This window comes from Nesoenas mayeri (assembly GCF_963082525.1).
Source record: "Nesoenas mayeri genome assembly, chromosome: 7".
Classification (NCBI taxonomy): domain Eukaryota; kingdom Metazoa; phylum Chordata; class Aves; order Columbiformes; family Columbidae; genus Nesoenas; species Nesoenas mayeri.
In genome coordinates, this window is record NC_137551.1 from 24,266,692 (window position 1) to 24,294,345 (window position 27,654).

Genomic DNA, 27,654 nt, shown 5'->3' on the forward strand with positions numbered 1-27,654 from the left:
AAAAAGCTCTAATTTTATAAAATCCTGTTTATAATTTCTATCATAGTCACTTTTGATTAAAATTCATGGCACAGTAATATTTTGCTACAAAAATAAATAAGTAAAAGTTCAAGATGCTGATATGTTTATAAAGTGTCTGAATTTACTACAGAAAAGTGAAAATGATGAATGAAAATGATGTAATTCTAAAAAAATGTTGCTCTGTGTAACAAAAGGATATTGCCTCTCATATTCAATTGTCTAGACTTCATTTTCTAATTATCTTTCAGAATAATTTTATAACTTTCTTTTAAAAATAACTTCACTTTAAAACTGTCACTATCTCTTTCTTTTAGACTCATTAAGAAAATGGAAATAAATGTGGAAAAGCTGTACAATTTACTGATGAGCTACACAAATATGTCATCTTACTTAGCTTGGAATAAAAACAAAGGTAACAATGGTTTAGGGGGAGAAAAACACATTGTGATGGCCCATGAACTACACAGTAGTTTCATTTTTCCAAGGACCAGTTTTGATGTTTCCTGTACTATCTGAGCTGTATATCATGGCTTCATGCACATTTCCCTTGAGAATTCCATTGTGATTCGTCGTATTAAATGGCAATGACTGTGTCCGTGGGTGCATTTCAAAATGAGCTGGATGGTGCACAGTGTCACTTTCAGGCATTTTAGCACAACTATATATTACAGTACTTGCGTCGCTACTTTCAGGCTGGTTGACAGTAGGATATGGATCGCTTTTCGAACAGCAGGCCCGTCTGTGACCTGACTGGCTGTCATGCGTACTGTGGGGACTGTCTGTATGGGAGCTGTGGATACTGCCATCAATACTTGAAGGAATGTGATAGGCATATTCTCTTTCACCTGCAGACCTATGCCGACTGAAATAACGTGGCTTAGTTCTGCTTTTCAGACATCTATGGATGTGCATGTTGGGTCTGAAGGTTCCCTCGTTGTGGACATGAATGTGAGCTTCATCATCGAGTAGCTGATCACAGTGCATTTTTGCACAACATGGTGTCACAGGCGAAAGGCAGTTAACGTGATTTTGAACGGCTTGTAGGTTAGTAAGTTTGCAGTGGCTAGCTGCTGGGTGATTGAACGCAGCTGTTTTGTTAGGACATGGCGATTCCTGGAGACAAGGTGCATGAACTTGAGTGTCACCGTTAACATTAACCTTAGGGCGCACATTAACCTGAACAGAATAGGTGTTTCTTCTAGATGGGCAACAGGACCACCAGCAATGCCACACATCATCTCGCTTCGCACAGTGATGGATCAGGATGAAAAGCCCCAAGGTCACACAGAAGGCTCCGTAAAGACAGCTAAATATCATATCCAAGAAATTACCTTGAGATACTGCAAGGGCTCCAAAGGTCCAAGTGGCAGTAAACAGGAACAAAGTGAATGCTGCAGCTCGCAGCTGAGCCTTAAATGAATGCTCATTTTCCAATAAGGAAGAAGAAATCATGGAGCAGGTTGCTTGGGGAACGGACACAGAGTCTGTAATATGACCATGGCCCATCTCAGTACTTGGCATTCTCTGTGGATCTTCAGTCTTTTCCTTTAACTCATACTTGCGTTCAGGATGGCGCTTCAGTTGTACATACGTGCAGAGAAAGTAAACACAGGTGACTAGCACAATGAACGCTACTGGGCCATAAAAAGCACCAAGACTAGGCTCCCATGCCATCCAGCAACTGAAAACAACAAAGAAAAGACAGTCAAGAACACTTTATAGCCCACATCAGATGTGATGGACAACAGACTGATATGAAACTGGGCTTTCTGACTAACTTGCATGACCCAACCGTCTCTCAGAAGTTCAGATATATTAGTTGTGGAGAAAGGGAGTGTGTCTTTAATATCAACTAAGCTGAGACATCACTTTCATATTTTTTAATAGAATAAAATATCTAGTGTAATTTACAGGACATTAAAACTGAAAATTTCCAAGAAATGTAGGTCAGTTTAGAATCTAGAATAGCAGTGAAGTATAAGACCATTTATGTCAACCCTTTTTTTTCTACAACTAAAAATGTCAGCACTAATACTTTGACTAAAAAGCAAATGAAGCATAGTTTATACAATCTTTGTGAGCAATAGAAATGTACAGATTTCAATGGTTTGTATCAATTAACATTGATACAAACTCCTAAGCCTGAAGATTGTTGTTACAGAATTTTCCTATTGCCAAAGTAGAGAACAGCCTGAGTAATAAGAAAGGCTGAAAAAAGACTTTTGGTTGAACAGTCACAGATTTCTGCAGTGAGTGGACCCAAAAGATATATGTAGTTTCTGAATTCTGCAGAGTTTCTGAAATTCCTGGGAGTTAATTTACATCAGCTTGAATGCCCTCAGCAAAATGAATTGATGGTCTCCTTGTGATATACTGGTAGTATAATATTATTGTAGCATAGATCATTATTTGCTTTAAATAATACGGCCATAACTGTTTTAGAGCAGCTTAAGCTAGTTCACAGGCCAGTGTGAGCTGAATAAGCCTTAGTCAGCTGCATAATTTAGTAGCAGTCTAACAGGACCATCCTGAGGATGAATGATCTAATCAAATAAACATAGGAGAAGAAAATACTTCTGACTAATGAAATCCCAAATGGAAACTGGGAGAACTTGGGTCAGGGGAAGAAGGAATACTTGCCTAGTTTTTACTCGTCTCTATGATCTGCTTTTAGCTACGGTTACAGACAGGCTACTGAGCTGGCAGCATAAGGTAGTACAGCTATTATTAGGTTCTTATATTCTGAATATTGCATGGATTTCTAGAAAGAGGAATAAGCTACTTTCCTTATCTGTTGGACTAGTACAAGAAGTAATGGGCTTAAACTGCAGCAAGAAAGGCTTAAATCAGATTTTTCAAAAAGTTTCCTAGATGTTAGGATAATTACAATAATAAACTGTTGGAATAAAGTGTGGTATATCAGTTATTGGAGCATTTAAAGCAGCCCAGAAAAATAACTGTCAGGAATGGTTTGGATATAACTAATTTCCCACTGGGTCAGAAAACAGACCAGGTGATCTGTCATGATTCATTTCAGCTCTAGAAGTGACACTGTGTGACACTTCATACTCATTTAGGCTTGTGTGACTGGTTGTAATCCCTCCAGTAGAGCAAGGAACCTTCTGATATCCCATTCTTGTCAAGCCAGGAATCATCTACCACTTACTCTAAAAAGGACAGAATGAATTTTTCTTGCAGGCTGAGAATGTCTCTGCTAAAAAGAGGCAGTCCCACTGGGTGTTTAGCACAAGAAACTGCAGCATAGCCACTTAAAATTTTTAAAATCAGAACCTTAAACAAAACACACACACGTTTATTGATGAACTTAGAAACACTCCAAGTAGTATATATTTTACTGTCAGACATGTACTTGAAAAGATTCCTTGAAAGATATCTGTGAAAAGACAGGTAAGTTACCACCTATGTTTAATTGGATAAGCAGAGAGTACAAAGCCACTTGAATACTTGAAGTACATTTGAATGCTGCATATTTGATACAAAGTGGAGAATGGAATGCTCCCCAGTGGAACAGTCTCTTGGGATGCTCTTATTTCAAGTGGAATCTCGGTGTGGATCACTTAAAAAATCAGTTCTGTAAAAAAAAAGTTCCAGTTTGTGCCTCTACATTTACTGTACTAATACTATTAAAAATGAATAAGGCACATCACTCACTAGGCTGCTGCTGAGCTATCTTTTTACTCAGTCTTATAACCATCCCTCACCTGTGCCTTGCTTTCTGTTCAGACTGTGGTACCAGGTATTGATTTGCTATGAATAAACATGATTAAAGAAGTATAACCTCTGTAACTGTGCCAAAATGAAACAATGAAACATGTCTCACATTTATGAACATAAATAATTGAGTCTTTTAACCTACTGTGGATTATAAGAGATTGTTTAATTGGATAAGTTTGAATAAATATATGAATATGAGTTGGGCCCTAAGCAGAGCAGTTAGCCATGTTATGTACTAATTTATTACCAGAATTAAAATTTCAATTACCTATAAAAATGCCTTTAAGGAGCAAAATGCTCACTTACAAACCATTCTCCTTTGTTCCCATTTTTCTTACCCAGAACATAACTAGTTTCAAAGGTAATATAATAGATGCTCAAAGCAGCAACTGAGTGATGTCCTCCAGTGCATTAATACTAGTGTGGGCAGAGTCCTAATATATCCATTAGTGTGCCAGTCATTGCCATGCTGATCATTTACACTGAAAGTATTTAACTCTGAAGTCTGATTTACTTTCTGCTACACTTTTACCGAAAGACTTGTTGTATTTTACTGATATTGCATGTTTCCTGACAAGAATGAATAAGCTGTGACGCCTGGACAGCTGGTGGAGGTATACTGAACACTAACACAATAGCGCACTAGAGGGCTATGTCAAGATTGCAAGACATCGTGCTTGGAATGTTTCAAGGTGGTGAAAATCCAAAATAATTGGTTTTTATGGGAGAGATGAGGGCAGAAGGGAGTGTGAGGATTTTCACTTTTCCTTTTTTCATATAATTATTTGTAAATTACTTTAAATAAGTCACCTGAAGGATATCAAGTCAAGGTAGATAATGAACTGGAGGTTTTAATTAATTACTAGCTCCATTAAATATGCTATTCATTAGGTATTTTAAATATTCTTTCATTTACTCAGATGTGAATGAGGAGTAATTCTATAAATGAAAAGTGTTGACCATAAATGGAGCCAAATTGTTAGAGGTAAAGCAGCAAGCCCCAGATTAACACATTGCTCTTTCATAGCTATTATTTAATAAAATTTCATAACAAATGTCATCCCAAATGCCATCTGTACCCTTTATGAAGTCAGTTACATCTATTGGCATAAGAAAAAAAATATATGTTTTCCTTAAAAGTTTGATGATGATAGTTTATACTTACTATGGTGCATCACCTTCAATCCCATAATTATTGATATTGGTTGCTGCTGTAATTCCACATATAATAAAAGGAACTCCACCACTAATCAGGTAAAATCTGTTGAGAGATAATAACAGATATTCTGATTTGCCCAATTTGTAGCTGAATACTGCTTTTTAAATAATTGTACCTTCTTGAAGTATCTTGAGTATACAATATTGCTGAAACATTAAACATGTCCCTAAAATCAGAAAACCAAACAATAAAGTATCATTACAATAAACACTGTAATTTATGAAGTAAACAGCAGAAAACAAATGCTTATATGGACCCACTTTTAAAAATCGCTTGACTTTCTTTAGTAAAATTAGTTACTATTGCAGTGATATGAAGAACAAAACATTGTGCAATGAAAGAACCTACATTCCAAATAAAGTTATTCCATTCATCTAGATATTTCTATTTAATAGTTATTAGATATGTAAGCATTATAAATTAAAATCATTCAGACAAAGCAGCTGTATTCACTTTAACCTGAAAATGTTCCCAGGGAAATTCAGTGAAATCACAGAAACATTTTCCTAATTCCTGAATGACAAGACGAATGGAGTTCAGTTGGGCAAAGAAAAAAGGAGCAGTCCATTTGGCAATGTAATTTTTTTTCCCCTGCACAGATAAGCAATCTGGAGAAATCTAGAGGATTAAATATCACTTTATATATACTCCACTTTTCACTCATTCAATACCCAGCCTTGCAACTGCATTAAAACGTGAGGGCCTCTAGGACTTCAGGAAGATCTCATATATATCCAAGGAGAATGTTAATGTAAGTGTTAAGACTTCTGTAAGGACTTGTATTCTAAGACTGAAATCACACAGTTCCACACCCCTTAACTGGTTAAATGCCACTGAACTACCTGGAAGTGGCAGTCATTCCAATGTATTTTTAGACTCTACCAAAGTCCTTGATGATGTCTCACAGAAGCTGGTATCCTGCATTCCTACGTCCAAATTCAGCAAAACAAACCATCATCACATTTTCCATTTAGAGAAGCAACACAGAAAACTATGCACAGAGCACAGCACTTCCACTGCTGTGGTCTCTGAGGTAGAAAGCACGGTCTCTGGCACATGTGAGGCTACAGCTGGAAGGAATGCTGCTCACTGACAGACGGCAAAATGTTCCACCACACCTAAGAAGCTCAGATGGTTCTCTGGACATCCCAACTATTTTCCTGGTTTAACCAATGTTGTTCTGTCAGTAGACAAAATTACTTTCTTTTAAAGCCACTTCTCTGGTGTGGGAAACAGAATGCGAGGATACAGATGCTTCCCAGTCACTGCTATTATGTTGTCTGCCAGGACTAAGAGAAACCTGTTAACATGTGGGACATATTCTGACCAGAATCTGGCCACTAGTTTTCTATACTGTGTTAGAAATATTGGGAAATTTCAGAGTCATTGCAAGGCAGGATTTTTACAGAAACAGAGATATAGTAAGATTAAATAAATCAGTTTTTAAATCAAACCCAGAATTAGTGTTAGAATTTCTTAACCTCTTTCCCCCACCTCCTTGTGAAGCAGAATTGGAGACCAGACCTCAGAATATTTCATGTTAAGTTTTACAGTCAATCTTTGTCCTAATGGTCTAAGCTGTAAACAGAGCAGAGAAAATAATCCTCCACATTAATGAAAAAACCCTTAAGATTTTATAACTTCAAAGTTATTAAATATATATTTTTTCTTCAAACTTGGCTTATTCTGTAGAGCTCAACAAATTCCAATGAACAAGCTGCTTCCTTACAAAATTCATTCATTTACTGCAGCTTAATGATTATACATATCTTTTGACTTAAGCATGTTGAATAAGCTATCTTAATCGCTTATTATTTTTAACAAAGACATGTTCAATGACATTTCAGAAATTCAGGAAATGACTAGGGTAAGCAATGAAGCATAGAAAAGTTAATCCCAATTTATCTAAGAAATAGGAAGGAGCAGAAAAATAGGAATACGGAAGCAAGTATAGGAAACTGCACTTCAAACTCATCTGAAGTGATTACACCATAGAACTTAACTACAATGCAGCCTATAATTTCATTTTTTGCAGTGCTGCCACTTCTTACAGATTGGATACATATATTTAAATCATGTCCTTTTTCTAAAGTCTCATACAAACCAGTATTTGGATGTTAGTTAATCTACTTGATATCTCACACTTTCAGCAGGCTGCTGAACACTACAATAGTGGCATCAGATGTTCTGGAAGCACTTAGCTACACAGTGCTTCAGAAATGTGCCAAAATCTAGCCAAACTCCTGCCCTGGCTCACTGCTAAGAGAAACAAAATACATTCTAGAAATGACGCGAAGTCAAGTGGTTTCAGTGTACCTGAGGTGCACTGTACTGATATCCAGCACAGTGCACTGCCTGCCCCGTCTCATTGAAAAAAATAATAATAAAAAAGTTAAATAGCAAATAGAAATGACAGTATATACAAATGATTCTTCATGGGTGGATTTGAGATTCTTCAAGGGTGAAGGAAAAAAAAAAATCTGCCAAATAGAAGAAAAGTCAGCAAGAGAGGAATGGGATTAAAATAGAATGAACAGAAATCAAAGAAATGGAAGTAAAATTGTAAGAGCAGGAATGCATACTCTTGCCCATTTCTGTGAGCTAATGGATATCTTAAACACTATATAAAGGAGAAGAGACCATAGTGGAAAGTCACCAGAGAAGAAACATTGCTCAAGAATATCCACATACGAGTTAGTTGTCAGAAAGTACACTTAAAATTATGAAATTTAGACCATTCTTCCAAATGTTAGTTTCTATGCAATAATTAGTTTTTATAAATTTATTCTTTTTCACCCAGATAACTATAACACGTTTTTGAAGAGAAATCTGAAGTAGAATTGATAGAGCATGAATAAAAGTGAAGAAAATGCAGATAATAAATAGCTATGCTTCATACTTTCAGAAAACCATTTATCTAAGAGAATCAAAGTGCTTTGTAATCTTAATTCAGCCTTACAGCCCCTTGTGTGATTGATAAACATTATTATCCCAGTTGTACAGCTGAGAAAACAAGCAAGGTGAGATTAAGTTTTCGAAGTTATGCAGAAAATCTGTTTCGGAACAAGTCTTCTTAATTCCCATTCTATGTTTATACACAAGTCACCTCTGTTACTGTAAATGAAGGGACTGAGAAAATCATCGCTTCCAGGAGTTTGTCTCCAAGTCCAAGAAACACAACTGTCTCTCTGAAAGTTCAAGTAGGAGCAAGAAGAATATAATCTTATCTGAAGGATCCCCTGGTTAGGATGGTTCCCTCCCATTATTCATTAAGCCTTACCAATGACTGTCTGCCTGTTACTCCCTACAAAGCCTGACTTGTGGAGGAGGAGCCCATGTGTGCTATTCCCTGTGTAGCCCTAATACTCACATCCACTGGTATTTCATATAGCACTGCCTGGGGATGTACACAGACCAGATTTTCCAGACCAGCTGAAGCTGTCTGAGTGTAAGGGTTGTAACTGGAGAGATGCTGGGTTCTGCTGCTTCTGTTGCTGCATCCAACTTTTGGTATCTTTCAGCCACACAAGAGCAAAAGTAAGAGGCAGTGGTCCTGTCTAGTAATTCTCATTCACAGAACAGTATAATAAGCAGTACTGTACTGATAAACCTCATAGACTGAGCTAGTACATGCTTTTCAACCATCTTTTTTCCTCTTTTAAGTATTTTTTTTTTATTTTGAAAATAATGATCAATCTTTTTCCTGAACTGTCTGCATAACTTACATTTACTACTCCTTCTCATGAGTATCCTTTGGATTTTAAGCTTTAAAGGTTTATATCCTTTGGTTCAATAACCACCTTTAGTCTTCCAATTACCTTTTCTACTTCTGAATTAATTTTCTAATTTTTCTCATTATGCCAGTGGACTCTTCTCCTCTTCACAAAAGTACATGCAGTAACTCAGGACCCAGAGCCAATTTCATCTACGTGTGATTACTCTTCCACACCATTCAAGAATGCAAATGGTGATACTCAGGCTGCCAGTAATGAAACTCTGTAGGCAGCAGTAAGAAGATACACAACCCTGCTCAACAGATCTTACTGTTACAATGGAGCCAGCTAACACAGGGGGTTTGACTGTGGCCAAGATTGCCATGCAGGCAAATCTTTAGAGACTGGGAAACCACAGGGAGGAAATGAAAACTTTTTTCAGCTAAAATTTGTTCTTGACAAACAGTTAATTTGTACTATAACATACATAATATATACAGTATATATTATATATATAATTTCAAAATTGTTTTACAGAGAAAACTGTAAACTACCTGTGGGAGGATTTAGGGCTTTGAAACAATTGCCAAGCTGTTGCTTGAAACAGCCCTTGGGAAGCATTTTTTACATTTGTGTGTTGCCCTTGCTGGCCACCCAGGGATGTCCTGATGATTCCTAGCAGGCTTTCACATCAGCAAACATTTATTTACTGAAGCTCATTCTACTGCATCTCACATCTTCACTAATATTGTTATCCAAGCTAATTAGATTAAAGCTACCGTAGTAGGCCTCAGCAGGCTGCACTCACACCTCTTAGCTGCAGTGTAGGCAACACCTATGACCTGAAAACCAGGCTGAGCAGTCAAGCACAAATGATGTACAGTAATTTGTGGGGGACAAATGGCACTCACTGAACATTAGAGGGAACCCCTAAGTTGCTGCTGCAGCTGCCTGCGATCGGTAACTACAATGCACCGGCATAACACATCCTATTATATGCACTGACATGAACACAAAAAACCCCAACAGAGCAGCAGACACTGCTTGAGGTGATGTCCCTCTGTTGACATCACAGCTTACTGTTTTTCAGCTTCCTTTCAGCAAGAACTCCTCTTGTAAGGCAAACCCTACCACAAAATACTGGGAGCTACATAGCCAATCTGATGGAAACAGGATAATGTCAGTGGGAACGACTGCAATAGCCTGCAGGCAGCATCCATTTTGCTAACTTAACATAGAGTATATTCTTCTAAGTTTATTTCCATAAATATTACTCAGTAAGTCAGCAAGTAAAAGGAGACTTCTACCCAGTGATGAATTTCTTCCTTGAGTGTCTGGCTATTCTTTAGCCCCAAATTGGTTCCAGATTAAGAATCTTGACTCTGGAATGAATTCTTCCAAAAAGGACCAGACCCTGGCTTTGTGGGTGTAATGCAAGACTTATTTTCATTTTTTTTCTGCAGAGGCTGGCAGAATGGCAGTGGATAAGGAAGTGATTTAATAGTTTCAAATAGTCTTTATTACAGACATTACTTGATTAAAATGTATGCATATGAAAAAGCATTCCTCTCTGCATGCACAGCTCTAGAAAGGTACGTGTTATATATATAAAGATGCCAGTGAAACATTAATATATTTTGTTTTCCCCAGTACAAAACCCCATTCATCTATCTAGCTTTACTTACTTCTAGGACACAGTTCTTATAGGAAGAGATGTCTATCTATTAGCCACTTGCAAAATAAACATGAAAATAAAATAGGAGTCACGAAAAGATGAATTCCCCCCTTATTTTTCCTTGAGCTGGGGTTTGATTTTAACATGTTTGTGAAAATAATCCATATAGAAAATGGTCATTAACTTCTCAGCTAACCAGATGCCACAGATCAAGTACCCAGCAGGCACGCAGACAGATAAGTAGATGCTCTGTAGAAAGTTGAATTTATGAGCCTGATTTTCAAATTATTCTTCCTGAATTTTTCATGCATCACATCATTTCCTAGTCCTTTTTTGTTTTCCTAGGAATTTTGATAAAATAATAATAATTTAAAAAACGCTGTAGAAATTACAGGATTTTGAAAATATCCTTTTCATTTAAGAAAAAAACCCTGTCATTTTGAATCCTATTCACAGATAGTCTGGACTTACAAACATTTAGAAATACCATGTTAGTTTTGCTTCTTACTGAAGAGAAATAGCCTATATTTCTTAAGTGCTTTTTCCTGTCTGGAAAGTAGAATATAAGCATGGAGAATACACTGGGGAAAAAAAAAAAAAAGAAAAACAATCTACTGATAATGCTAAAATAAACTTCAATAGTGCAAGTCAAACTCTAGAAGGTAAATAACAACAGAATTAAATGATGTGGGAAAAACTGTATTTAGCACCTTTAAGTGGCAATATTATTATTTTTAACTGCCTGTTCAAGGTCCATTTTTTTTTCTATAAGACATTTCACTCATTTAGAATGGAAGGAACAAAGACCACTGGACAGGTAGTTATCAATTTTTATATATATCTCCTCTTTCTAGATCATATTGCAAATTAACAGCTTCACAATCATTAATTAATTAATCTTCATGTCCTTGCGAGAACATGTATAATCTTCTCTATTTAGAGGCAGAGACTGAAGCACACAGAGATGAATGAAAAAATAAATAAGAAAAGTCTCTGCAGATTTGTTTGCTCAACTTAAGATGTCCAGGCTTCCATGTGACAAAAACAGGCTCTAATTTTTTACTAAAATTGACCATGAGATAGGAGTTTAAATACTTTGCTGGATCTGCCCTTAGAGACTCATAATATGGGAACACAGGCAATAAAGTGAATGCTTTTCACTGTCAGAAGATATGAAACCTCACCTACCAAATGGCTTCAAAGACCCTTGCCCCTTTCATGGGAGCCCACTGCACCACATAGTCAAATTGAGCTTCTCTTCCTTTCTGCTGTCTCAGATGATGCCTCATGCACTGCTGGGTAGGTATTGTGAGAGTTTAGGCCCTGCTAGTGGAGGAAGTCAAGAGGATGTGCTGAAGCTATTTCTGTTCAACTTCCTTGGTTAATACCCTTCATGGCTAGTGTAGTCATCATGTCTACTTTGGGATTTTGGAGAGGAAAAGGAATTTACAGTCTGGCAGCAGAGCTGCAGTTTGCTTTACCACAACCCTGTAAGACAGTCTGAGCCAGCAGAGAGGACAGAGAAACAAAAATGCATATGTCAAGAAAATTAAAAAAGAAGTCAAGAACTCAAAAAATTCAGAAGAAAGAGAAGGGAGTTTCATTTACATAGTGAGACCTTTTAAAGTTTATTTTTATTTTAATTTTTATTTTATTGGAGAATTCTTTGGTGGCTGTTTGAAATCAAAAAGAGATGATTCTTATAGTGTATTCCATGCTGCAGATTAGCTCTATTGACTTATTGACTTCTACTCTTGCTCAGGCTTAATGAATAAATAACCTAAGTCAGGGCATGGAGGTACTCATGCTGAAGTGACTTCTGAAGGAAAGAAGCAAGTAAAATATTAAGCAGTATGTTGATGAGAAAGAAAATATATTTCTTAGTATTTCTTAAAGAATCTATATTTTTAAATGCTTAAAAAGAGCATGGAGCACAGAGAGATAAAACTTTATATTAATGCTTGGATAAAAATAATAGGCAGAGAATAATGCTCATGCTTTCAGTATTTTCTATTTGCCCAATCATTTAATTCCCAGGGAACACAACAGGCCTTTCAATTCTGTTTCCACAGTTAATTTCTAGTAGTAAAATGGCTGATACTCTTGTTCTGAGCAATTCATTGCTACCTCATTTTTCCAGGCATTTGACTATGGCATAGAGCTGTTAGCTGAAATTATTTTGCAGTTCCAGCCTACTGAATCAAACACAACTGCTTCACCGAGCATCACAGTACACCTTTGGAAAGTCAATTACCATCAAGATGTCCTGCTTTTCAAAAGGGAGAAAAGAACCATTAACCTATCAACCCTCATCAAGACAAGAAATTCCAGTAACAGACTATATATGACAATGCCATTTTATATAATAAGAAAGTGAAATGAAAAGTAAAGCATGCAAAGATAGTGGTAAGTAATGTACCCTTATATTGTCACATATTTAATACTCAATCCATGTTATATAAGTATCAATGTTTTATGACTGTCAGTAGAATCACCTTGAATTTTAAATAGAAAATATGGATTTCTTTGGTTTTACTTGATGTAATATTTCATTATGCCTGCCAAAGGAATCAAATGAAATGACTAGCAGGAGGAAATACATTTAATTTCGATCAACTGTGAAAGTCACAGGGGGTTCTGGTCTATGTTATCCTATGACAATTTTGAAAACATATTTTTTAAAAGGAATTTATGTCAATCCCATATTTTATTATGGCAGTCACCAAAACAACTCCCAGAATCCCCCTGTGTTTCATGTATTATTGAACTTGACAGTTACTTTCTCTGTAGGCAACATTATTTTGTCAAGAAGGATGCTTTTTGTTCTGCAGCAATTTTTTAAAATTTCAAATGGACCAGTCAAGTCATTGTCTTTTAATTTTTACATCACATGAAAATACAGCATTATCAGCTTTCAGATGATGAACACCTTTGGAGAATTTAATGAGAGGTTATTTATTCACTACTTGGTATATTTTTGTTTTAGGTATAAAATCTATTTGTTGTATTAGAAAGAGATATTTCATGACCTTTTTTTTTTTTTTGAGCTATATTGCCAAGTTAGGGCTGAATAATTTCAGCTGCATGAATTTTGCAGGTAATGTGTGAAACTGTCTATTTTCTAGAGAATAATACTCTTAAATTCTTTTCTGTCAAGGTCTTTCCTTGTACATGCACAGAATTATTCAGAAGATATTAATGGCCAAGCAACTGATGTCATTAAGACAGAGACTTCACTGGTAGACCCAGGTGGCTTACTCTTAGATTTGCTCAGCTGAGCATACAAGACAGGTGTGTGCAAACAGACAATGAAAAGCAAATACAGAAACTTCTGGGAAATATCTCCAGGAGGACACATTGTCTTCTCCTAAATTCATATAATCTTTTCCTTTTTATCTTATATAAATCAATTATCTTATTTGAAGGGCAAGACGTTTGGCCCACAGTGTGAGAGGGAGCTGAAATTATTTAGAAGAAAAATTACGAGAAATACTTCAGAGATGTGAATTTCCACAAAAACTACATTTAAAATTCACATGTGTTTTGCAAGCCTTGTATTAATATCTTGTGATACAATATTAACCCCTGGTTCTAGAGGGCCTCAGCTTTCTCTTCTGAAAAAAACAGAAATCTGATTTCCTATGGATTTTTCTTACTGTTGTCTTTGGTGTCTAAAAAGGTACAAGGTCCTCTTGAGATATTTCCCATAGTTATACCATCTCTCTATCATTTCAGCCTTCTCTTATTTTGAGATATTTACCTTCATCATTCACCTGCCCATCTAGTCATGAGAAACTTACAGAAGCTTGATCTCTATCCATCTCAGGTTGACTAACCAGTTATTAAACTAGGAAAGTCTCACTGAGAGTCACATACTTAAAAAAAAAGCTGTTTCTTTAAGATCGTAATATAAACAAGAATAAATTCCCATTTTTCCATTACAGATAATTATAGGTGAGAGGTGAAAAATGTGAACTGTAATGGTTCAAAACTAGCAGACAAACAGGAATCTTAAATTCATTATTTTCATAAAGCACTCTTTTTACACTGATACCACAGTTTTTACTTGAGTTTACTGATTCTTAAATGAAGAATGTTGGCATTACTACTTACAGAGAGAAAACAGCAGCAAGAAACCACAGCTCCAACAAGCTAAAAAGCATTTTTATCTCTTCTGCTGGCCCTGAAACTTTTGAAGCACCTTATAAAGCCCGTTTGATTGATACAGACCATTAAAATTACATTTTGAGGAATGTTAATGTTTCCCCATGAAATCAGCCCTTTCTGCAAAAAACATTTACCTTACTTCAATGAAAATGAAAATTACAGTTTCACACATAATTATCTGCAAAACTGCTGAATGCAACAGCTATTGTAGTTTCTATCACATAACAGTGATTGGGTGGTTACTGCTACACAGAGTACTCTCAGAGATACTTTAAAATTACATGTTCTGGTCACAATGTAACAGAAGTATTTTTAATGTTTAACAGATTCATATTTAACGTAGTCATATGTCATTATAAAGTGCTTTGTTGTGATGTTTACAGAACAATGGTAAATTTCATCTCTTTGCCTACAGATGTTCAGCATATCCTATGGATATTCTTAACTTATAACCACCCGCAATACTAAAGGCATATTTATCCTATCCATGTTCAGATAATCTATGAAGGTAGGTCTACTGGCTTTTAAATATTAAAACTTAAAGTATTAAAGTATTCTTACTGTTTCTGAAGATTTTACCAATAAGGTAAGAAACTCCCCATCTTTAAAATTTTTTTAAGGATTAGGTGCTACATCACCAAAATTAAACAGAGTTAGTGTCTCAGGCTTCTGCTCCTCTGGCTTTACAATTATACACTAATCACAATTTACTTCTACCTTCCATCTGTTTAGGTAATTTGGTTTATTTTCAACTGCATCTATCTAAAATCTAATCACACAGCTAGAGCAAGATGTAACCTCAGGCAAAGTGAGAGAATAAACAGTCTTGTTTAAGACATGAAGAAACCACACACTAAATAAAAATAATATCATTTTGATTATTAAATCTTCTTGGTCTACGAGAAGTATTCAGTCACAAGCCCAGAGGGCCATTTAAAATTGAAAAGCATTTACACAGAAGATCCATAGAAACCACAAAACCCTTTCTGTTGAATCTTTCCAGCTACCAAGTTTCTGTCATAGACAAATTAAACCCACATTTTCAGAGAAAAGATGAAACAGTTTCCTGAAAGGAATTGTTTCTGCTGTGAAAGCATACAAGCAGGTTTTGAATGCCTCTAAAGTCCATATTCAGCACACAGCTTTATTTTTGTTCCCATTTAAAAATATTGCAATTTTTTGTTAATAATTCTAATATTTTTAGTGTTTGCCACAGGTCATGAGTTAAGGAGGGGGCATCTCTGAAAGTTACAAAAAAATTAGTACCTCAAAAATCAAAGACATGATTTTCATTCACACAGAATACTACCTTCAATCACAAAGAAAACCATACAGAAACTTTTAGATGAAGTCAGTTTAAGGCACAGATATTAACATCCTAAAATACACCCTATATGACTTGACATATCGATTCTGAAGGCATTGCATTTTTGCTTTATCTACCAAGACTGCACAATGAGAAATCTAAAAAAAAGTATACTGTGTAAGGTGTCTGTATAAGTTAATCGTGAGCTTTTTATTTTTTTTTTTTTAATTTCTACCCTTATATTGTTTTGTTCACAAGTACTTGCTGAGAAAAAATATCTCAGGACTTATACAGATCAGCAGATTAGAATAGAATACCTGCCTCAAGAATTAACTCGCACTCCACTAGGACTAGAGTTATTGAAATTTTATGCACCAGAAATTTAACATGGGGAGCTTCAAAATATAGCTCAGGTAGAAAACCCAAACTATCAAGATGAAACATTGCATTTTTTTTCCAACCAAAAATTATTCTGAATATCTATTATCTAATCACCTCTAAACATTGACTTCAATTTTGTTTTCAGATTAAGAAGATATATCAAAGATGCAGGCATCTCCCATGAGTGATAAGTCATATATTAATAGTATCTGCAACCACTACTTACAACTCACCAGACTCATACAGAAAGAAAAAATTAGAAAACCAAAACCTATTAACTTGATTGACTGTGAATAACTACAGTCTTTGACTTGGTAATTAGAAAGTATTCTAATATTTTTTTAAAGCACATTTTATTACTTCCTGTAGTTTTTCACTTAGGAATCCTTAGTAATGACAGCTTAATTTTCATGTATTTCCACAATAGTATATTCCTCAGTTTTGCCATTTGCAAGAAAGCCATAATTCCTTTTTTTTTTTTTTTTTCACAGCTTAAGTATTAGTTGAATGAAGTAATTTTAAACCCATGTACCAATGACTAGTGAATGCGGATATTTTTCTAGAATAATAAAAACAACCTTCACGTAATTGAATTCATCATGTTTTTGTTAGGAAATAATAAAGTCCCCTACCTTCTTGATGCTACACCCATTGGTTGGTCAGTGTACACTGACCAATGTGAGCAAAAAGCTATTATATTCCCCAAGGCAAGAAACAAAGTTTACTTTGGTACAGTGAACTACAAGTTATTTGGTACAGTGAACTATTATACCAAGTGAAACCTGCTCCTTTAAGTGACAGTGAAAGAAAACCATCTGCGAATAGTCAGCAATCAGGTACCAAGACTCTCTTCTGCGATGGGGAAGACAGATTCTCTTTGATTGAATTAGATGATTAAGGGCAAGCCATCACACTTGAGTGCTGTGAGAACTGGATATTCAGTATTCTGGTTATTAGCACAAATGGTGCTAATTTCCTTGTGATGTAGGAATACTTTCAATTTGCAGGGATGGAAAATCACTTCCATCAAAATTCTGTTTTATTCTTCTGCATTTTTTAGAGATTTGTTTAACTTCTGGAAAGGCTGAGAGTTGGGACTAGAGAGTAAGAATCAGAATCCTCATGGACTGTGGCAGAATGAGGTGGTGACTACATTATGAGTTTCTTTTACTATACCTTATATTTTCTCATCAATAGTTCAGATACACTATGTGCAATTTGATGGTAATTTCTTCTGTTTATAAACATGATATTTATATATTTTACATTATGTAGCTATGAATTTTAACTTTACATTATATACCTATGAATTTCAATGATGTTCTTTTTAACTCATGGGGTTTTGTACATGGGATTAAGAGCAATTTTTTTTACTTTATTTCAGACTAAGTTAAAACCTTTACATTCATGTTTGTGGCTGATTCAAGATGAAAGCTAAAAGGAAACAGAACTAGGATGGGAGGAAGAAAGATTTTCGAAACTTGACTGGATGAGGCCCTGAGCTAACTGCCAAACCTATTATTTTTATGATTCTATGACTGATTTGTTATTCATTGTTATCTTTTCAATATTATGAGGGTCCATCCATACCAGCTGTCAATGTCAAGAGAAAGGCTCTTTAAACTTCTGCTCTTCTAGATTATATCACTCTGTAAATTGAAACATATACACTGTTCAGAGTAGGCTGATTCATAGGTGAGTGAGCATAGCCTGAAAATTCTTGCAGTTAGAAGGCTATGTGCCCAGATGCGAGGGCGAAAACTCATGGACTCCACACAATCCAATATGAATTCAAGCGAAGCCATTTATTACAGAAACAAGCCTCCTTATATATGCGGTTATTTCCTGATCACGCGTCCACGCTCCAAGTATGCATTAGCTGACTGGATGTTGTCTATATTCACGAGCTGTCCAGACTCCTGAGTCTCACTGCTAATAGGTCTGTTGATGTATGTCGTGTTTTCAGCTTTCCAAGGTGGCCTTGAAATTCTTTTGGGCCTGGCTAGTTTAATAACAAATCTCCATCTAACAGAAACCCATTCACACATTAACTTCAAGAAAATCCCTCAAATCTCCCACACCTAGAGCCAGACAGAGTTCTTTAGGAAAATACAGTGCATTATTAAAATGTAACTGAGATAGGACAAGACTGAGGTCCCACTTCACATGCCATCAACAATGTCGACAGCTGTGACTGTAATGAAGAATACTTGCAACAAAAGAAAAAATTATGCTGTATATAAAATCTGTCATTGTATCAGATAAGTAGTACATCCATTAATGAGGTAATTGTTCCTACTGACTTTGGTAAAGCTCCATGTGAGTAAGATGCAGACTTGAATGATTCTGTACTACACAACTGCACTATTCTTTTGCAGAATCTAATCTATCCTCTCAATAATCTTAGCAAAGTTTCATCTTTACAATTTGCAAAAAGCATCCTTTTATTTGTTTTTATTTTTTCTCATGGAGAAAATATTGTATTAGGATTTATGCAATGCTATCCACTTCTACAACTTCCAATTTATCATCTTGACAGATATCTAGGTAGCCAAGAACTTAAAATCTTACCAAGTAGGTGTTATTAAATGTAATATGCAGCAGTGAAGCAGTAAAGCACGATGGAAATAACTTTCCCTCATGGTTCTAGACTTTTGGCTTCTTTCTGAAACACTTTCTCCTTCATATTCTATAGGATGTAACTCAATCTGCTAATCTAGAGTCAGCAAAAAGCATTCTCTTTTAATGCTATACATAAAAGAATTATTACGGATAATGCTCCTATAAATCATAGAAAACTGTATTCAATTAATGACTTGACTCCATAAAAGCATGGAGATTTAGATTTATTGGCAAAAATTCAGGTTGACATTTTGTCCTTAATTCACCCTACTGAAAAGTAAGAAACAAAGGTACAATTGCATGAGCTCATGAGTGTCAGCCCCGATTAACAACTTTAATGTTGAGGTTTTTTGCTGTTGTCGGTTTTAGTCTTACTAAGTTGAGCTATGGGAAATATTATATATATGGTGATGGCATGAACATTTGCTTTTTCCTGTTGTTTAAAAACTGACATACACAGAAATCTATTTTTGGTGATCCGTATCTCAGATTGTAACCAGAAGCAAAAACAAAGCTTTTCCATCATATATAAAAAGGTCAAAGGGTAAGTTTCTAAAAAAATCACAGAGTTTCTTGGAGCACACAGCCAGCATTGATCATGAAACTTTGAAAGAGAAGGAGACATAGAGGAGAGTTATCTTTATAAAAAATAACAGAGGAATATTAATTAAAAGCTAGAAATGGCTTGTCATTTCCAGAATGCTACTGTGGAAGTAATGTGGAAAAGGAGATCTGAAAAGGAATGAACAGCAGTCCTTGCCATCTTCATAAAACTGTAAGAGCATCTCGTTGCTCAACATTCCTGATCAAAAGGCTACCTAGATTTGCTAGGTACAATTGTTATCAGATTTGGCAATGAACCTCCGAAAGAAGTGTTCTTTCTAGATGGAAAACACTCTCAAATGTACAAATAAGGAATATGGAAGACTGTGTCTATATGAGTAGACAAGTTTAATGTCATCCTTATATGAGACAATAACAAGATTATGACATGCCATATTAAATAATCCAAAATGCCTTACATATACATTATGGTCAGCATAGGATAGTTATTCTGAAAATAACAGTGGCAGTAATTTGTCCATGATTCCTGTTCCTTATCTTTTTGATTAATCAGAACGAGTTTTACTGACATCAGTTATTCCAGAAATCAAATTCCAAAGTGGTACGCATATGCCTTGGAAAATATGTCTTGGAACTAAACTGTTCTTGAATAGGTAGCTTTTTTTTGGAGATGTCTGTAAACTCATCTAATATGAAGAAGCAGCAAGATCCTATGTCTGATCACTCATGACTCACTTAATTAGCAAATACCACAAATTCAGGGACCCTCCCTAATCAACCTATAAAACAAATTATTGCAAAAGTAAGACTAGAAGATAAACTAAAGCAATAAATATATCTGAAGAAATTGTGATTTGCTCAGACATTTAGAGGCATAAATTTGTGGATAATGTCCTTGGCGAATTACCTATATCTACTGACATGATTACTTGTAATAAGAATAGCTACCAGTCAAGGCATGTTGGAAGAGGTAACTACTTACATTTCATACATTTTCCATGAAAATTATATAGAATATTTGAAGGTAAATCTCTGAAATGTCTAATTTCTTGGCATTGCTTATAAATATTGAAAAGCAAAGACAAATGATCCTCAGTAATCATAGTTCTCCTACCTCCTAATACATAGATAAAATAATAACTAGGTACCTGTCACGATCAAAAGATAAATAAGTCGGGTGTCTCATGGGCTCAGGTTTTCTTTCACAGAAAATCTAAGCCAACAGTCACTTTCAGGTAAACTGTTAAAATCTTTAATGATTATCCAAGTACCAAGTGTTATCAAATAATAATGGCATCACCCCTTTTCCCGAGTACTCAATCAATATGCGCATAAAATTGAACCTGGACATTCTATTTTGCTAAGGTATATTAAATATTATATACTTTCTTTATGTTTTAATACGTGTTGTTAAAATTCCTGGGCATTTACCAATTTTTATTTGTAAGTAGGAATAAACAATAATTTCCATCTATTAATTAAAATCTTCCTGTGATTAAATATGTGTAATTCCCAGTGTTTCACTGAAAACCCGTTGTGTCTGTGTGTGTGAGTATATTTCAGAGCAGAAGCTGGCCTAATTTTTTGCTATGTTTTATATAGTAACATGGTACCTGAATAAAAATACCTGGAGGATCAGCAGCCAGTTTCTACAACACTCATAACATTTCCAAGCACTGAAGGCATATTTGGAACACATTAGTTTCAAAGTCTCTTCTGTCAGAATTTGCTTGCATAATAAAACACAAGAGTTTCTTACAAGACCAACAAGGCTGTAGGAATTAAGCAGTAAATAAAGGTTTGAAAAATGAGAATACTGTTAGGAAAAAATGCTTGTTTTAAGAATAACAGAATTGTAGGTCAGGAATCAACATCAAGAGGTCATCTAGTCCACTGAAAAGCTCTGAGGCAGGGTCACATTAAACATCTATCATGACATGCTTGACTTTATCTAACATATATTAACAAATTGCTTGTGACAGTGTTTCCACAGGCTCCCAGGTAACCTGTTTTAATTGTCAACTATTCTCATAGTTAAAATTTTCTTTTAATATCCACCTGTTTACCCCTTACTGCAACCTAAGCTTATTATTAATTGTCCTATCTTCAATAATTTCAGATAATTTTGTTAATAATACATTTTAAGCCTCTTATCAGTGGTGTTGTTCACACTCACAGCTAGCAGTGAGGGTCCACAACTTTCAAGTTATTTGAGCTCACGTATTCCTTTATTCAAGTTTACAATTCATTGCAAATAAGGAGTTAGAAGCATTCTTTAAAAAGTTTAGAATGAGGGTTTCAAACAAAATCACAAGTCCAGAAAGTCAAGCTCTAAACAGAATATGAAATACCATGACTTTTTCTGATGGTACTGCACAGATACTCTCTTTTTCCTTTCCCACCTTTTCAGCTGTGGAATCTCTAAAGGGTCATATCTCACCAACAGAGAGGGGATTTACCATCCCATTAAGATAAATCAGGAATAGGGTTTGAACAGAAAGTCCATAAGATAGATAAGCATAGCTATGCGCTTTTAAAATACATGACAAACTTTTTACCTAACTTGAGTTTGCTTGTCTCTTACTTTACTGCAGGCCGCGATTTTACTCTTTGCATTTCATTTATTAATATGATCACCATCTCAGATGTCCTCATGACTTCTCCTTTCCTTTGTTAGGGTCTGATTGACCTCTCTGGGACTTTCTACAATTCTCCCAAGGTCTATACATTGGTCTGCACTTTGTTTCAAGACCCAACCTTTGCTTAGTTTTTTTAAAGCTTTCTTTGGACATTTTTTTGGTTTCATTTTCACACTGAACCCCTATTTTATCCTGAGTCAAAATTTCATCTCCTGATGTAGCTATTGAACTCCTCTGCTTCTCAGTTTCTATACCTTCAATCATTCCACTGACTTTCTCTCATTTACAGTGCATGCTGTCCTGCACAGGCAATTGTTCAACTGCTTCTGTAAGACACAACATATATTCACAGCACTTTGTAACAGTGCAAAACAAAGGTTGAAAAATCAGATCAATAGTCAGGAAATTCAAAATGCAAATTCTGAATATCCTGGCTGTACTGGAAGTGTAATTTTTCCATGGAAAAATATAAAGTGTGCAGTAGAAACAGCAGAGGAAATATGTATGTACAAAACCTGTTCTATAGTGAAGACCTGCCTTCCCTCTACTATCAATTATGAACCGTTGTAAAGAACTCCACACTAGTTAATTTTGAACTAATTGATCCAGAAAATGTTACTCTAACCCCAACAGTCATTGTCTGGCTTTCAATCTAATGTAGGAGGGCTTTATCTACTCTGGAAGTGATTCTGAGTAGGTACCTTATTCTATATTCAGAATATTAAAATTATAAAAGTTACATAGGAGAACTTTCTCAGCCTGCATTAACCTAGGTGCTGCAATTCATTTTTTTCTGTTTATGTTAAACACAGAAGTGATGAGAAAAGCAAAAGGCAAAACTCTGAGGCACTGATGTATGAGATACAGCTTTGAACAATGAGCTGCCTTTAACACTACAGTTCATGCACTGTACTCCTGAAGATTATTTCACTACTTAACAGCCTTAGCAGTTGAAGCAAAACTAAAACTGAATCAAAACCTGCTTGAAGTTCTAAACTACTGTAACATTTTGAAAATCAAATTTAAAATACTCAGTCATACTCCAGGAGGATGCTAACTTTAAACATTCCTACTTTAACATTGTAAATGTGATTTTCTCTTTAATGTCTTCTTATTTGAAGTTTTTAATTAAGATTAAGTCAAAAAGAAAAGAGTCATCCCCATTTCCAGTAATGGGCTTCAACTATTTAGGACATACAAGGTCAAGAAGATCAATGGAAGTATACGTGTATTTTTCTGTGGTTTCCCAACTCAAAAACAAGTGAATTAATCTAATGCAATGTTTCCTCCCAAACTTTTAAGCCCTCCTTCCAAACAAGAATAACCACAGATTATCACATGCATTTGGCAAGAAGTATGCATGGAATGAGTCAGGTCTGAAGCTGAATTTACTACAGTTACACTTAAATACGCTGCAGCATATTTAATTTAATATGCGTATCTGCAGATTTCACCAGTCTTGTTTGCCCAAGGAATGTATTTTTATTTCCTTGAACTTTTCCATTCATTAACAAAGAAAAATATTCTGAAATTCTAAAATTATGCATTTAGAACTGTCATTGCTAAAAACATATGTGCATAAAAATTTATACTTGGCTTTTATTCCTAGTTTATTTTAAGATAATCCAGGTATTTTTTATTGTTATAATTTGTTCTTGGAATCTAACAGTATCTTTAAGCCAAAGTTACTTCATGGAATAGTGGCGATGTACTGGTAAATGCAATACTCTAATAAGACCTATGCCATACTATAGTTTAAAAGCTTAGTGGTTGTATGGTACTGCAGCTATTATAAACTATTGGATAATTCTATAGTCTACTAGTTGGTTGCTTGCAGTGTTCTAGTTTCTGTGACATTACAGTTCACCAGTCTGCAGAATATACTCCACAATTCTTCACGTCTTATGTTTTCTTGCTCTTGCAACATTGCTGCTTTCATTACAGTTAAGCTGGATGTATACAGACATCCACTTAAACAAGAGGTGACCTGTAACAAGCTTTAAGTTTCATCTTTTTTCACGTAACAATTTTCATAAGAAAATATCTGCATCTAATGTGACTCTGGCTTTATTTAAATAAAACAAATGATTCCTTTAAATTTTTTCTTAATAATAAATGAGTAAAATCATCCACAATTAAAAGTCAGGTAGCTTTTTCTGTAACTGGTGAATATTATTTCAGGCAGATGGGAGTGCTTAGTTCTTTGTCAACACTATGACAATAGCCACATTTGAAATTATCTTATGCATTTATCTTTACAGCTTTTTGCATAATCAAATTTAATCTATATGACAACAGAGAATCATCTGAGAAAATATTTAGCTCTTTCAGATCTGATAAAGTTTTCTACAAAGCCCCCATTGGAGTTTGAATATATTATCTTCAAGGATTTTTGGAACTTGCAAAATTTCCAATCAGCATTTTACATTTTGCCTGGAGCAGCATATCAAAGCATGGAGCATTTTATCAAGCATACCCTACCCTCTAACTTATCCTCTACAATTATGTATATGACTAGCTCAAATTCTAGGAAGTGTTGAGGCAAGGAATAGTGTGACAAGAATTCTGAATTTCCAGGAAATCCCTAGATGTGAACTCCTGATAAAAGCAGCTGAAAATTCAACCCAATACAGTTCTGTAGATCAGCATGTTGCAGTTATAGCCTTTCAAATCTGAAAATACCCAAGGAATCATTATAAGTCTCCCTGAAGCTCACAACTTTGCAAGCTTGCAAACACCATAACTCATGTTGGTAAAATTTCTAAGTCTCAAGACCACAATTCCCTCATTAAATGACCAAGTATCACTCAGATGTTGTAGTTTTCTTTTTTAGCTTTGTTTGTCAATAGCTTTACAACTGGGGAGAGTTTCAGTTGGAAGTCTTGATATGCGACTTGCTATGCTGTTTAATAGCTTGTTTACAAGAAATAAGTTAACATAATTTTATTTTGCAATAACTGTAGACCATTTATTTTCATCTATACTAAGTAGCTCACACACTGTTCTTTAAACATTGAAGATAAAACTTCACCTTCTGTCTCAACATCTCTTAAATATTCAGTATTATTGAAATTCTACTCTGGAAAGTGTAGACATAATGTGTATCTCACTTGTACCTTAGCTAATGAAACTATGGCAGTAACAAAATCCTTATTCTACTATGAGTGTAGTAGAATAGTAATAGTAAAAGTAGAAGTAAAATTAAATCAAAGAGGAATCTCTGTTCCAAGCATCATTCACTTAAAGCATTTCATAGTGAATTAAGGTCAGATTTGAAGAACCATTTTGCCAACTAGAAAATGAGAAAAAACTTTTGAAACACTTTCGATTGAAGGCTTAATACACAAGCCAGATGAAGTGAAACTAAAACTAAAGCAGGTGGCTCTGTTACTATTTTGGTCTGAATGAACACAATAATTCAGTCACTCACCTTTAAGGTGGAAAAGCCAAGTTCTAATCACTTCTCTCATTTGATTCAGAGTAAGCAGGAAAGTACCTCCACACTATGACACCATACACTGGCAATCCCATGCTGTCTGCCATGAATATTTACACGGTGTATGCAAAATGCAACAAATTACTCAGGGTACCACTGACAAAATATTGCTTCTGTGAATCTCCTTAATATTTTAATATTTTGTTTTTACTGAAAATGTTATTGTGTGCAGCAATTAATTCAAAGCTGAGTTAAACATTTTCTTTGACCTAAGATAATTTTTCCCTGTATAATGGAAATGCATTTAGCTTCAGGCTGAAATTGAATAAGAAGAAATAATGAAAATGTTTCCCTTGTCACCATTTTATAGCCTTTTCCACTGCAGATCTTTCAGTGACATTGCTAGCTAGCAATAAAATGGCTCTGGCTTTGATCCATGACTCCATCTGACCATACATCAGCCTTTTAAAGTGTGATCATATTAAACAGCGTATAATATCAACAGTTTTTATACCCCAGGTGGCAGAATCTTGTCATTCTGGCTAAGGCTTTACAATTTGTGTGTGTGTGTGTGTGTGTATGTGTGTGTGTGTGTGTGTATGTGTGTGTGTGTGTGTGTGTGAACTTGCCTAAACTGGTAGGCTATTAGGACACAGTACAATCCGACAAATAAGATCAGCATTTCTGATGGTACTGTTCTATCATTACCTGTGTCATCTTTGAATGTCAGAGTTATTAAAACTGACTTCAGAATACGGCATTGTTGAAAAGATTAGCTCTATATCTAAGCCATACTAAAATTTTAAAATAACTCTTACCATTAGATTATTTTACTATCCAATATAATAATATACTAGTTTATATTGATGTTGAGTACAAGCCTTATTTTGGTGAGTGAAACTAAAACAATAACTGGAAGGAAACCATGTCTTCTCTTACATTCAATTTTTATCAAATGAAAAAAAAATTAAATGATATTTCAACAACATAGCTTTTTTCCTTCCTGGGAAATATGATAAATATTGAAAGAAGAAACATGGGAATAGCGATTTGCAGATAAAATATATGAAAGCAACTGTTACACACCATGTTCTTTTTAGGAACTTACGGTATTGAGGCTATAAGCAGTCTTGCAAATACATGAGGATTGCAAAAACTTCCATTGTTCAATAATGAATCCAACTAAATACAACACAATTAGAAAATGATCTAAAAATATACATTGGAAAAGACAATTTTCTAGTCTTAGCTTCCAATAACTAAAATTAGAAGTGTTGATGACAATATCGGAGATATTAGTTAAACTTCCTGATGACTGACCCTGCCCCCATCAAAATATTCTGTCCTCTAAGCAAAGGATGCAATTGAGTATTTAAATTATAGCCAGCTTCCATGAGCGTGGTATAGGCTTTCAGTGAGACTATTGGCTTACTGTGCCATGGTTCATCCAACCAGTTAAAACCTTACTTACAGGAAGACATAATTATCAGTTGCTCTCCAATGACAGAAATGTGTCTATTCTAATAGTAAAGAGTGAACTACAGAGCTTTCCCTCAGGGCTTTCGGGAACTCTACCCTATGGCATTTCCCATTTATTTCAACATATACAAACTATAGAGAGTTGTTAAGGAAAAGGCAGATAATCCTTTGAGATAATTAGGCCTAAATTTAAACTTTACAGAGAACTTTAAGTATCTTCAGTGAGGGAATAAAAAATGGACTTCCATGGATCAAGATAAGAGGAATTACAATTTAAGGGCATACCATAAAGAAGAAAGCAATGGACTGTAACTGATGCTTTTCATCTGACCTCTTTCTCTCCCTCTCTCTCCATCATTGTTTGATACTGGAAGACATGAATTCATGAGAGCCAATGCTGATGAAAAATGCACTAGAACTCAACTGCATTTCAGAGCTGCTGGTGTCAAGGGGACAAGTAATGTCTGTGTCTGTCAGAATGTAAATTAAGTCACTTCATATGATTTGCACTCAAGATCCAGAAAATAATGTAGCCAAAAAAATGACATGATGTATTTGGCAAACTTGACATTTAATAGATAACCTGTTATCATTGTCAAATTTTGATCCCCTGTTACACTGTTATTATGCTCCGATAAATTATAGCATGCTTGTTATGACTGATTGTGGAATTTTTCCAGACCCTAAGAGTAACAAA

At 35.1% G+C, this 27,654-nt stretch overlaps 1 protein-coding gene across 1 annotated transcript in view; it reads right to left on the reverse strand.

Annotated features, from left to right (window-relative positions):
- Window positions 1-480: 480 nt before the first annotated feature.
- LOC308042479 (adhesion G protein-coupled receptor A3-like) overlaps window positions 481-27,654 on the reverse strand; it is a gene marked incomplete at both ends in the record, with an annotated part of 272,332 nt that continues 245,158 nt past the window's right edge. The window contains 2 exons of the mRNA XM_080347921.1: window positions 481-1,702; window positions 4,922-5,017. Coding sequence (XP_080204047.1) covers window positions 481-1,702; window positions 4,922-5,017 — 1,318 coding nt within the window. The remainder of the gene's footprint in view (window positions 1,703-4,921; window positions 5,018-27,654) is intronic.